The sequence below is a fragment of the Herpailurus yagouaroundi genome, unplaced genomic scaffold (assembly GCF_014898765.1).
Source record: "Herpailurus yagouaroundi ecotype Mexico unplaced genomic scaffold, PumYag 163, whole genome shotgun sequence".
Classification (NCBI taxonomy): Eukaryota; Metazoa; Chordata; class Mammalia; order Carnivora; family Felidae; genus Herpailurus; species Herpailurus yagouaroundi.
This window is the reverse complement of record NW_024412404.1, coordinates 36866489-36879364: the sequence shown is the minus strand read 5'-3', so window position 1 is coordinate 36879364 and position 12876 is coordinate 36866489. Positions and strand designations below refer to the sequence as shown.

The window sequence follows — 12876 nt, the reverse complement described above, 5'->3', positions numbered from 1 at the left end:
GGTTGTGGGCAAGGCTCAGCCAGCTGGCGGGACTGTGTGCCGCGCTTGGGCCGAGTTATGCCAGCAGCAGCCGGGCTCGGTGGGCAGGATTGCTTATCAGCCTATTTTCACTCTATTCAGTGAACACCTACTGTGTGGAGGGTGCTGGGCATACAGTGGGGAGCAAACCAGATGTGGCCTCTGCTTCTCCTAGCCTGGCAGGAGAGACTGGCCTTTAACAAAGGATCTCATAGTATTGCACACAACTCCAAATTCCAGTCCCAGCTCTGGAGGGGGAGCTGAGTGAACACATAAAAGAGGTGGTCTAGATCAGATGTTTCAGTTGTAGCCCCGAAGGATGTTAGGAGTCAGTCAGGTGTATGTGTTGGTGGGCAGGTGAGGAGGGAAGGACTGTTCTGGGAAGTCCTGGGCTGAGAGAGCAGCATGGGCAAAGGCCCTGCGGCAGAAGTGCTGATGCGTTGAAGGAAGTAGAGGAACAGAGCAGCTGAAGCCCTGGGGGCTGGAATTTTCCTATGAGAGCAGCTGAGTAAAAATCAGTCTCTTCACCTGTGGGCTATAGGAAGTTGTTGGTAACACAGCAGTGTCCTCAGTGCGTGGAGCTTTTCTTGGCTGGTGTCCATTTGGGCAGAGCATTTCTTTTTTTTTTTTTTAATTTTTTTTTTTTCAACGTTTATTTATTTTTGGGACAGAGAGAAACATTTACTCATTTTTGAGAGACAGAGCATGCCGGGGGGAGGGGCACAGAGGGAGAGGGGGAGACACAGAATCCGAAGCAGGCTCCAGGCTCTGAGAGGTCAGTGCAAAGCCTGACACGGGGCTCGAACTCACGGACCGTGATATCATGACTCGAGCTGAAGTCGGATGCTTAACCAACTGAGCCAAACAGGTGCCCTCAAATTTATTTATTTTTATTTAAAAAAAAATTTTTTTTTAATGTTTGTTTATTTTTGAGACAGAGAGAGACCGAGCATGAACGGGGGAGGGTCAGAGGGAGAGGGAGACACAGAATCTGAAGCAGGCTCCAGGCTCTGAGCCGTCAGCCCAGAGCCTGACGCGGGGCTCGAACTCATGGACCGTGAGATCGTGACCTGAGCCGAAGTCGGACGCTCAACTGACTGAGCCACCCAGGTGCCCCCATTTATTTTTAAACTGAAGTAGAATTGACACAGTGTTAGATTAGTTTCAGGTTTACAACATAGATTGGATAGGGAGAGCATTTCTTTTCTTTTTTCAGAGAGAGAGAGAGAGCGAGCGGGGTGGGGGGCAGAGGGAGAGAGAGAGAGAGAGAGAGAGAGAGAGAGAGAGAGAGAGAGAGAGAATGAGAGAATCCCAAGCAGGATCCATGCTCAGTGCAGAGCCAGACTGAGGGCTCAATCCCATGACCCCGGGACCATGGCCTGAGCCAAATTCAAGAGTCAGACGCTCAATTGACTGAGCCACCCAGGCACCCCAGGGAGAGTAATTCTTATTTAGGATAGGTTTTTTTTTTTTTCCCTTTGGTGCGGGGAGCAGGGAAACATTGGAAAACCCACTCAACCCATTGCTGTTTGAAATATGTCCACTTTAATGCAAATCTATTCATGCATTCAAGCAGTAACTTAATGCAGCATCTATGAGGTGCCATGTACTGTGTTACGCCCTGAGGATACAACAGTGAGAAAAAAACTGACACAGTTCATGTCCTCAGGGAGCTTATAAACTCACGCAGGGGCTGAGACACCAGTCAAGGAAGCCCCCAAATCCATCTGGTTTGTGCTGCAGAGGAGGAGTTTGGGGTGTTCTGCAGGCCTGTGATAGGGAGCTTGACCAGCTGGAAGGAACACTTGGAATCAGGCAAAGAGGAAGGAGTATTCTAGACAGAACGGATGGCAGTTCAAAGGCCCTGCCACAGGAGGGAGCGAATCAGAAGGGGGAGTGGGGGGCAGGCCGCGCGGGCCTTGTAGTTCTCAGTAGAGATTTTGTCTCGATTCCAAGAGCAATGGGGATTCATTTGAAGGGCTTAAGTGGAGAGTGACACGATCAGATTGCATCTTGAAAGGATCCCTCTGGCTGTGGCTAGGAGAACAGATTGGAGGGGAGCCAGAGGGAATGTGGGGAGCCCTGTTAGGTGGCTCTGCGGGGCCCCAGGCCCTCCGGGCACAACGGCATGGGTGTGCAGCTGGGAGGCCTGTGGGTTGCGGAGTTCAGCCTGTCGTGTGTGGGCCCTGGCTGGGTAGGGAAATCCTCCCTTCCCTCAGTTCTCCTGACTCTGCAGGCGCTCCTTGCGTGGATTTGGCCAGGGTAAGGTTTCAAAGGACAGAGCCGAGGTATCCAGCCCCCTCCACTCCCTGCCCCCTGCCCCCAGAGGCCTGTCTCAGCTACGGTCAGAGCTGCATGTTTATTTTTTTGGAGATCTGGCGGGAAGGGATTTGGAGTGTGGCCTGAGCCTCCTCACTGCCATGGCAGGTTTGGGGCCCTGTAAGAGGTTCTGGTCCCATAGGGAACTAGCACTAGGAGTGGTGGAGCTTTAGGGCAAGAAATGCTGTGAGGCATGTGGGACCCCCAGAACACCCCGGGAGGGACCCAGGCTGTTTATTCCTGCAGCTCTAGGAAATCCCAGGGGTTCTTTCAGTTTATCACCAAACACGCAGGTGCTGGGGATCAGAGTTTTGTTTCCTGAGAGGATTCACGAAATCCTTGTGTGTTTTTGTTTTTACCTTGGTAACTTTGCTTCAGAGGATTTTCTTCAAAATCGTTCACCACTGAGGTTTTTCTTTTAGGTTAGGACCACACAGGAGCTGATGGAAATCAGGGCCACTTGCCTCCAGAGTGTATTTCCTCCTGGGGGAGAAGGGCAGATGCACACTCGTCACTTTTGGAAGAGAGAGAATGGCCTTAGGGCCTCTTCCCTGGACTTTTGCATCCTGGGGCCTGCAGAGCCTGGCTAGCTGCTGGCTCCTCCCTGCTCGTTGGGGTGCTGCCCGTCTGGCCCCAGCCTGAGCTGAGTCTGGGGCACCACCCTCCCGGTGGAGCCATGGTCCTTGAGGGGCACGACAGCGATAGCGGTAATAGCGAAATACTCACAGCAGGTAATACCGACCCAGAGAGCACCTGTGTGTGCCAGGCATTGCTCTCAGTGTTTTAGAAATATTGTCATGTACGCCTCACCACACCTCTAGGAGGTGAGTGCTATCCTTAGCCTCGTTGGACAAATGGGGAAACTGAGGCCCAGGGAATTTAAGCCACGTGACCAAGGTTATACAGCTAGTGATGGTGGAACAGACAGTTTGGCTCCAAAGGCCAAGCTCTTAGCCACTGGCTCAGTTGGCCAGGGACCCCCTGATACGGCTGCTTAGGCAGAGCACAGGGTCTTATTACAGGGCCCCCGTGTTTCCTATCCAAAGCCTCCAAGTTTCTCATGAGCACTTGGGGTGAGGGGTGTGCTTGGCAGAGTCTGTTGGCAGGAGGCGTCATGATGTGGGGGAAAGAGCACGGAATCACACTGGCCTGGGTTTGATCCCCACCCCTAATTAGCTGTGTGGCACCGGGCAATTGCTTCACCAGTCTGTGCCTCAGTTTCCTCATCAGCGAGGGAGACAGAACACAACTCATCTCACTGCGAGGGTGAGGGTGAGTGAGATGAAGCGTGCTAGGAGTTGGGCTCAGAGCCTGCACTCAGTGGCTGCCCGGCAGGGAGGAGTGGTGGATGTGGGGCCCTGGCGGCGAGAACCTCAGGGAGCCTGGGTAGCTCTGGATCCGGGTTCTTCCTGGAAACCAGGCTGGGAGCCGCCCTGGAGGCTCCCCACCCGCCTGGCTGCTGTGGCTGCAAAGGTCGGAAGGTCACAGCAGCCTCTCCCAGCTTCTCTTTCCCAGGTGGCTTGCTGGGGAGGGCGTCTCCATGGTGACACCGAAGGACCACCTGTTGGAGGAGTCAGGCGCTGGAGAAAAATGACCTCCTTGCCTCATTCCAGCAGCCTCGGCCGAAGGTTTGAGGGGAAGTGGTTGGCCCACGTTGGAAACTTAATCCTGGCTGCCCTGAGCTACCCCGTGGAGGTCATTCTCTCGGCCTAAATGGCCTAAGTGCTGATAATGCCTCGTTAAGCAGCAGCCCTCAGACCTGGGTGCCGGATGAGAGCTGCCTCTGCCTCCCAGGCTGCCTGTAGAGGGCTCTCCCCTGAGAGGAGGCACTTAGCTCCGGGTAAGAGAGCTGGAGAGGGAGGCAGGGGGCTGGGGTGGGGGCTGGGGTGGGGAGGGGGCTTGAGTGTCCATGGGCATTCTTGTCTGGAAGCCACCAGCAGGGCCTCCTGAGAGAGAAGCTGTATTTGCCTCGTCGTCTGCACTGTTGTTTCTTCCGCCTGCCTGTCTCAGGTCTTTTCTTGCGTGGGGGTGGAGTGGGGAGCAGGAAGTGAGGAGGAGGGGGTGGAGTCGCCTGATGGTGGGCTAAGGAAGGGGTCCGGGGGTCTGCGCAGGGGCTGGTGCAACAGGGTAAGAAGAGAGGCATGTGAGTATGATACGTCACCAGAAGTCCCTGTGAGTGCTCCGTGCCCACCCCCCCCGGCCCACCGCAGGGGTTCCTGACTTCCCTGTTGGGCCTTGTTCAGACAAGCCCTAACATTTTCCTTTGCCTCAGCTTTGCTGTCTGTGAAATGAACAATTGTTGAAGTCAATTGCCTTATAAATAAACCATGGTTGCCACGAGAAAGAATGAGCCAGTTATTGTAACATTCATCAGCTTTTTCATGACTTTTGACTGAATGATTTTGTCTCCAGGGATGTATTCCTCCCAAATGCCCACCAAACTTTATGCGGTGTTTATCATTGAACTGGGGGGGGGGGCCGGGGGGCGGGGTCGGGGAATGCCCCAGTAACTTGATGCATCCAGATGCAGGGATAAGTGCTGGCCCGTCAGAAATCATCAGTGGGGGAATGAACAGGGTGTAACATGGCAGAAGGCGCGCGTACCACTTCTGTCTCACCCATCCCCTTGTAAAATGCTTTGCCAGCAGTAAATCTTCAATAAATATTTGTTGAATTATTTCAACTATATAAAAATTGTATCCGAAGAAAACAGGCTTGGGAGAAACTTCTAGAATGTTAACAGAGGTTAATTCTGGGTGATGGATTTATGTGTGATTTTAATTTTTTTCTTTATTCTTCAGAAAACGGAAAACATAACAATGTGCATGTATTACTCTTATGATTTAAAAATTTTTTTTAATGTTTTGTTTTTGAGAGAGAGAGAGAGGGAGCATGAGTGGGAAAGGGACACAGAGAGAGAGGGAGACACAGGATCTGAAGCAGGTTCCAGGCTCTGCGCTGTAAGCACAGAGCCTGATGCAGGGCTTGAACCACAAAGCTGTGAGATTGTGACCCGAGCCGAAGTCAGACCCTTAACCAACCAAGGCACCCATGCACCCCTGTTATTATTATTTTTTAAGTTTATTTTTATTTATTTTGAGAGAGAGAGAGAGCAAGCAGGGGAGGGACAGAGAGGGAGACAGAATCCCAAGCAGGCTCTGCACTGTTAGTGCACAGCCCAACATGGGGCTGGAGCTCATGAACGGTGATATCATGACCTGAGCTGAAATCAAGAGTCAGGGGCTAAACCAACTGAGCCACCCAGGCGCCTCTGTGTTACTCTTATTTTTCAGTGCAATAACTTGAATATTATGTTGGCTTATAAAAATATAGATGTACTTTAAAAATCCAAACAGTGCAGAAAAGTATAAAAGAGACTAAAGTCACCTCAGTTCCCACCACTGAGCAGTTATAGGTATTAATATGTGGCATTACTATAAGCCCCAGTGAGCTCGCTCTGCCCGCATACTGGGATGACTTGTGTGTGGTTTTACATGAGCAGCTCGCAGAATACAAGCTGTCTTGTAACCGTCTTACCCGTTCTGTATCCTGGACATCTTTCCCTGTCAGTACAAACTGATCTGTACCCTTTTAAATGGCTACATAGTACTTGGTTTCACAGATGTGCTGGAAAGTCAACTAAATGTTGCTTTGTCGGGGGTCCTGGGTGGCTCAGTGGGTTAAGCCTTGGACTTCGATTCAGGTCATGATCTCAGGTGCGTGGGTTCTAGCCCCACTTTGGGCTCTGTTCTGACGGCCTGGAAACTGCTTTGGGTTCTGTGTCTCCCTCTCTCTCTGCCCCTCCCCTGCTTGCTGTCTCTCTCTCTCTCTGTCTCTCTCAAAAATAAATAAACGTTAAAAAAAATTTTAAGGGGTGCCTGGGTGGCTCAGTTGGTTAAGTGTCCGGCTTTGTCACGGTCTCATAGTTCGTGAGTTCAAGCCCTGTGTCGGGCTCTGTGCTGACAGCTCAGAGCCTGGATCCTGCTTCGGATTCTGTGTCTCCTTCCCTCTCTCCCCTGCCCCCTTGTGCTCTGTCTTTCTGTCTCTCAAAAATAAATAAATATAAATTTTTTTAAATTTAAACATTGCTTTGTTGATGTCCATTTTTTAACATTTTTGCTTTATAATCAGTACTGAAATATCTTTATAATAAAAAAATTAAAACAGTTAAAAATTCCTTGTGGTTTGGGGTTTGGGGATGAAGGTTTCAGCAGGATGGACCAAAGGAAACCAGCCACGCTTGCGTAGAGAACCAATTTTCAGGGCTTGTTGACGAGGTTCTCGATGCTTGAGGTGCAGTTGTGCCCAGGAGGAGCAGTTTGGGGTGCACAGGTGAGGCTCCAAGGTGTCAGGGAAGGATATTTGGTTCAATAAAAACCCTCACGTGGAAAAGAGCCCATCTCACGTAGAGAGGGCCCCCTTGCAGTGTCTAGGCCAGGAAGTGGCTCTGTCTGGGCCAATCGTCAGGGGCCCCATTACCTTGGAGAGGCCTCAAGCCCCTCTGAGAGATCCTGATAGAAGAGAGAAGAGCAGGGAATGAGTCTTTCCAGCTGCTCCTCAGGATCAGGAGCCAGGCTCAGGGGAAGGGTGGAGAGAGTGATGGGTTGAATGAGTTATCAGCTTGTCACGGGCCTGGCCTGGTGGAAGAAGCCTAGGCCCTAGGATCAGACGGCCGTGTCCAGATCTCTGGTCTGTCATTTACCAGCTGGTGCCCTCCGGGAGACACCTGACCTCTCTGAGCGGCAATTCAGTTTCCTCGTCTGTAAGACAGGCACCGTAACTACTTTCCAGCCCTGCGGGAGGATGTACACAGAGCCCAGTTTCTGGAGTGTGTAGAAACTAATAACATACGTTGTTCTTAGCAGATGCAGCTCTAGAACATCATCTAGGCCAAACACGCTTCCTAAACGCTTAGAGGAGAGGGAGCTTGCCGATTTTCAAAGTAGCTTGGATTTGGGCTGATGGGTGTTGGTAGGCGAGGAGGCTGGGCTGCAGGGGAATATGGTATGTGTGTGTGTGCGCGCATGTGCGTTGGGATGGGGGTAGTTAGCTTGTTGCCAAGCACGTGAGTGACTCTGACGCGGTGAGAAAGAGGAGGAGGTGGCGTGGTTGTGGCCACAGGGCTGCCACAGGGAGATAGATTAGATGTGGAGGTGGTTGAGGCTAGGCCTGGTTGAGATTCTGCCGTGTGTGGCTCAGTGGAAGAACGTTCTGGGGAGTGCGGTAGCTGCCTCCTGGAAGGACCTGCTTTTCTGAGGCTGTGCTAGCTCCCTGTGAAGAGAAGTGGCCTGGCAGAGGCTCGGCAGGGGTCAGATGGCCTCTAAGGTGGGGTTCATGGCCAAGGTGCCCGGGTCATGGTTGGGGAGGGCTGAGGAAGAACACAGTAGCCTTGGAAGGGAAGGAAGGGCCAGAGGCTGGGGTGGTGTGGGGAGAGGAGCCACTGCAGTTCAGGCCTGGCCCTGCTCCAGACAGTGGGCACCCCTGTCCTCGGCCCTACCCTCCTTCTCCTCGATGCAAGATGGACCTTGTGGCAGGCTCCTGCCTGTGGGCCTTCCAGGCTCCCTGTCTTCCTCTGCTTGCTTTTTCAGGCCCTCTGTGATCCGGACTCCCATCCCCCAACCCCGTTTCCCACAGCTCCTGACTCCCAGCCTGTCTCCTCCCTCATTCCCCAGGCAAAGGGCCGCTCCCCTTTCCCAGAATGTCCACTCTGTCCCTCTCACTGTGCACACCTGCCTTGTCTTTTAGGTCTCATCTTGGGCCCCGTGTACTCAATCTCCTTAAAATGCATGGCCCACCCTGCTGTCTCCTCACAACAGCCTGTAGGAGCCAGTGCCACCAGATAATGGCATGGGTGTCTGCAAGGGGGCCCCTTTCAAGCACAGGCCATGCTCTTTACTTGTTTATGCCCCATGCTAACCTGATGAGCTAGTCACAGTTATTATCCCCGCTTCATAGATGAGGAAACTGAGGCTCAGTGAGGATTCCACCTGAATAGCCTCCAACTGTCTAGTTTCCAAGTTCTTCCCTGCGTGAATGTCTTGTCTCTCCAATGAGCCTGAGGTCTTTCTGGGCAAAAGCCATGACTTTGGCTTCCACGGCTCTTCCAGCAGCGAGCCTGTGCCCTGTGCGTTTCCCTGGCCTCACATCAGCTGCAAAGATGGGCCTTAGCTTGTTGGGCCTTGGCATAGACTTGGGGGTCCCGGGGCTTGGCTGGGAAGCACCCAGCCCCATTGATGAGAGGACAGGCTGGAGACAGGTGGAGAGGGAGCGTGGAGCTGAGCCCTGGCCTGGGGGCCTCCCTGGGCATCTCACCCATTTCATTCTCTCCTTGCCTCCACCAGGGAACTCAACGGCAACAACATCACTCGGATCCATAAAAATGACTTTGTGGGACTCAAGCAGCTGCGGGTGCTGTGAGTAACCTCCCTTCTGCCCCTACCCTTGGCAGTGGCCCTGTGGCTCCTGAGCAGAGTCCTGGCTGTGGGTTGTAGGGTTGTGGGCCAGAGACCCTGGATGCCCTGAGGGGGGTGGAGTGGAAGGGCCAGTGAGTCCTTCCCCCGAGCAGCCACTGTCTTGCACACGGCTGAGCACTTGGGCTCAGCATAGGCACCAGTGGTCGCTGCCTGGCAGGGTCTGGGCCGGACAGATGGGGCGTCTTGTCTGTTGGTTGTATCCTGGAATGAGGGAAGACCGGGCAACCATGAGGAACCTTTAGGTCTCTGACTTAGCCTGCTGGGGCTGCCATAACAAAACACCCACAGACGGGGTAGCTTAAAAAACAGAAATTTACTTTCTCACAGTTCTTGAGGAAGTCTATGATCAAGGTGCCATCAAGGTTGTTTGTAGTGAGGCTTGTCTTCTTGGCCACCTTCTTGCTGTGTCCTCATATGGCCTTTCCTCTGTGTGTGCACAGAGAGAGATCTTTGGTGTCTTTTTCTCGTCTTATAAGGAGACCAGTCCTACCAGATTAGGGCCCTACCCTTATGACCTCATTTAACCTTAATAACCTCCCTAAAGGCTCCATCTCCAAATCACGTTGGGGGTTAGGGCCTCAGTGTATGAATTTTGGGGGATGTATTTCAGCCTATAACATTCTCCATAGTTCTTTTGACTCTGTGCCTCAGAAAGACTCTCCGGCAAGGCTACCCCTGACTTGAGACGGTAGATGAGTGGGGGCAGTTGAGGATAGAGGTGACCCCCCTTGGGTGCCTGACAGAGGCAGATACTGGAGGTGATCGGTGTGGCTCTATTGGCGTTGACCACTAGCCAGCAAAGGAGCCGTCCACAGCATTTCCCTTGTTGGGCTGGGCAGGGGTGAGGAGTGAGGACTGAGGAGTGAGGAGGGGAAAGGGTGGATCCCTTCATCGCTTCCTGCTCTACTCCTCTCAGACACATGCATGCATTCTGACACATTCAACATCAGACAGTCATAGGGTCCTCACCCCCTACTGTCAGGGTAGTGCACGGGTCCTGGGGCCTCTGTTCTTTCAGAACTACTTTGCAGTTCTGAGGGTCTTGGGTGGGTCTGGGGACCTTGTGGTCTCCATCTTCCCTGGGGTCATAGCTGTCAGTTGCTGGGCAGGGGTCTCTTCTGCTCCAGAACCCCCTGATCTTTGACTCCTCCCCAGGCTCCAGGAATCTCTTCTGAGTACAGGAAAACCCTCCTTCCCTCCTGTCACCCCCCACCCACCCAGGCCTCCAGCACGAGCTCCTCAACAGCTTGGGCTTTTGGAAACAAGGTGGAAGAAGAGAAGTGTGTGGTGGCAGCTTCTGCCCCTGTCCCATCCCCAAACCTCCTCTGAGGTCCGTGTGAGACCTCGAGCCACCCGCTTGAGAGTGGACAGGAGAAAAACCACAGGGAGAAAAATCTACTCGACGGTCTCCAAAATTCCCACGCAACAAGCAAACTGCCTGCCAGCCGGATGTTCTGGGCTGTAGGGCGCGTTGGTGGTGAGGAGGTGCAGTCTCGTGGAGCCAGGTGGTCGAGTGGGCAGCAGATGGGGCCAGGCGGTGTAGGAGTGCGGGCAGAGGGGTGCTGGCTGCCAACTGCAGTGTGTTTGCTGCACGTGTGGGCTTTGCCCAGTTGGCACAGGCTCCCCGCCCCCTGCTACCGGCCCATCCCCCTGCTCTGCCGCTTGGACATGTGCCCTCTGGGCTGAAGGAGGGCACATGCGTCAGCAGCCTGGCATTGACCCCTGCTGCCTGGGTCCCAGCTTCCCAAGACGAGGATGTCTTTGGAGCCGTGGCCTGGTGCTCTGGGATCCTGTGACCACGGTGGCCGCTTCAGAGGTCTCGGCATGGGCTCGGGGGCTGGAAGTGCATCTTGCTGCCGGGGCTGAGCGTGCCCGCCAGCCCGGTCGGGAATTTGCAAGCTTGTGAGGCAGTTTTGTCCACTCGGGCCGGAACGCGGGTCTGCGTGTATCTCCGGCCCTGCTCCTGTTTCACTCCCTTGTGCCATCTGCTGCTGAGAGTTCCTGTCCAACACCCTGCAGCTGTCCTGTCTCTTTGCCTCCCCAGGCAGCTGATGGAGAACCAGATTGGAGTGGTGGAGCGGGGGGCTTTCGACGACATGAAGGAGCTGGAGCGGCTGTAAGTATCCGCGGGCACAGGCTTGGGGCGGTGGGGTGGCGCCGGGGGCACATGATGGCTGAGTCTGGCAGCGAGGGCCGTGTGCGGGGAGAGGACTGCACGCCCCGCCCACCTCCCACCTGCTGATGGGAGCCAGGGGGAGCTGCAGCCGTGGAAGCTGTCACGGCATTGTTGTCGTGAGATGACAGCAAGGACAAAGCTGGAGGGTGTCCGCACCCCGTGCTCTAAAAGCAACCGTCTTTGTTGGTTTTCCCTGAAAATACATCATGGCAAAAAATCCATGCAGTACTGAGGAAGTGAGATGGCTTCATATCATCTCATACCCACTGATTTGTGTAGCCATAAGGAAGAAATGGTGTGCCAAGGGGACCGTCAGGGAAGGTACAGTGGCAGGCCACCTGAGGATTTGTGTCTTGGGTGTTCAGGGCCACAGCACAGAAACCGGAAGGTGGAAATGTTTCTGATTTACATGGTTTGCTCCATACAGGGCTCTTGCATTTGAAAATGGGTCTTGATCAATTTTTGCATTTCAGGTTGGCAGTAATGAAAAGAAAAGGGAATGTGGTACGAGTGAGGTGGGGGATAGACACTCAAGTGCACGGTGGTCACTGGTCTCATTTTTTTGCTTTGGTTTGGCTCTCAAGAGGTGCGCAGAGTCCTGAAGTTCATGCCCTTCGAGCCAGAAAGTCCCATTTCATTTTAAGGAAATAATCAGAGATGTGGCTAAAAATTTGTATATCAGGGGGATATTGATGGCACATCATTTAAATACAACAAATACAACAAAAAAATGGAAAACCATTCTGGTGGAGACATAAGATACCAGATCACATTTGTCAAGAACAGTTGAGACCATTGGAATGTGCTCACAATGTAATATTAAATGAAAAAGGCAGGAAGTGACATTTATGTAAATTAAATCAGCTTGTATGTACATAGAATACAGGAGGAGGAAAATCATTGGGAATATTAACTCTCATTACACTGAGTGGTGGGATAATTTTATTCTTTGTGCTCATCTTTTTGATGAATTTTCTTACAATGAGTTTATAATTATAATTATAGCTACTGTTGATTGCCTTACTCTGTGCCAGGCGCCAAGCTGAGCTCTTTGCCCTACTGTATCTCATTTAATCCTTAAAACAACACAGCGGTCAGTGGCGTTTTACGGATGAGAAACAGAGGTGCAGTGCAGTTAAGGCACTTGTGTTATTAAGTGATTGTTAAGAGATTAAGGGCAGAAGAAGGGATTAGAACCCGGATCATTTTCCCTCCAAAGCCTGAGATCTTAATGGCTATGACCTCATACCTCACTCTTCTCTTTTACTTCAAAGAAAGGGAGGTATTAAATAAAGGGAGAAGAATATGGCTGTCTTCTTGCCTTCCTGCTGCCTGGAAGACATTCAAGGCGATCTTTGTTTTGTGTTCTTCATCCAGGCCTAAACCTGAGCAATAAGGAGGCTGCAGCTAGGACAGATGATTAGTCCTGTGTTTGTTTTCTTGAAAAGGCTCAGAACAAAATATGTCCTCGTGACTTGGCTGGGAGGGCCTGGTTGGGACCTAACCCACTGCAGCTCTGGCTGGGCGCTGCCCTGCCCTGCAGGAGGAGAAAAGGTGGGCGGGGGTCTACCCACATTGGGGGTGGCCCAGGTCATGCCTACTGCTGCCACCAGGATGGGGCAGGGACCTGTAGGTTCCTCGCCGTGCTGGGTCCCTCCTTTGGCGTCCTTTGATTTTCTACTTTAAACTGGCTATTGAATTTTTTTTCCCTCTTAAATGTTTTAAGAAACTGAAGCCAGAAAGATGAGAAAGTCCTGGGGGAAAACAAAACAAAAAAAAAAACAATGATTACCAGACAGTGTAAACACAGGATTAATTTACTGGACAAGGTGAAGGAACTTGAGGTGATCTGATGTCTACTCCTGTTGCTTTAAGGATTATATTGGTGGT

At 52.4% G+C, this 12876-nt stretch overlaps 1 protein-coding gene across 1 annotated transcript in view; it reads left to right on the top strand.

Annotated features, from left to right (window-relative positions):
* Positions 1-12876, top strand: part of SLIT1 (slit guidance ligand 1) — a 175739-nt gene that overhangs the window by 13587 nt on the left and 149276 nt on the right. Inside the window, exons 2-3 of the mRNA XM_040486030.1 lie at positions 8679-8750; positions 10855-10926. Coding sequence (XP_040341964.1) covers positions 8679-8750; positions 10855-10926 — 144 coding nt within the window. The remainder of the gene's footprint in view (positions 1-8678; positions 8751-10854; positions 10927-12876) is intronic.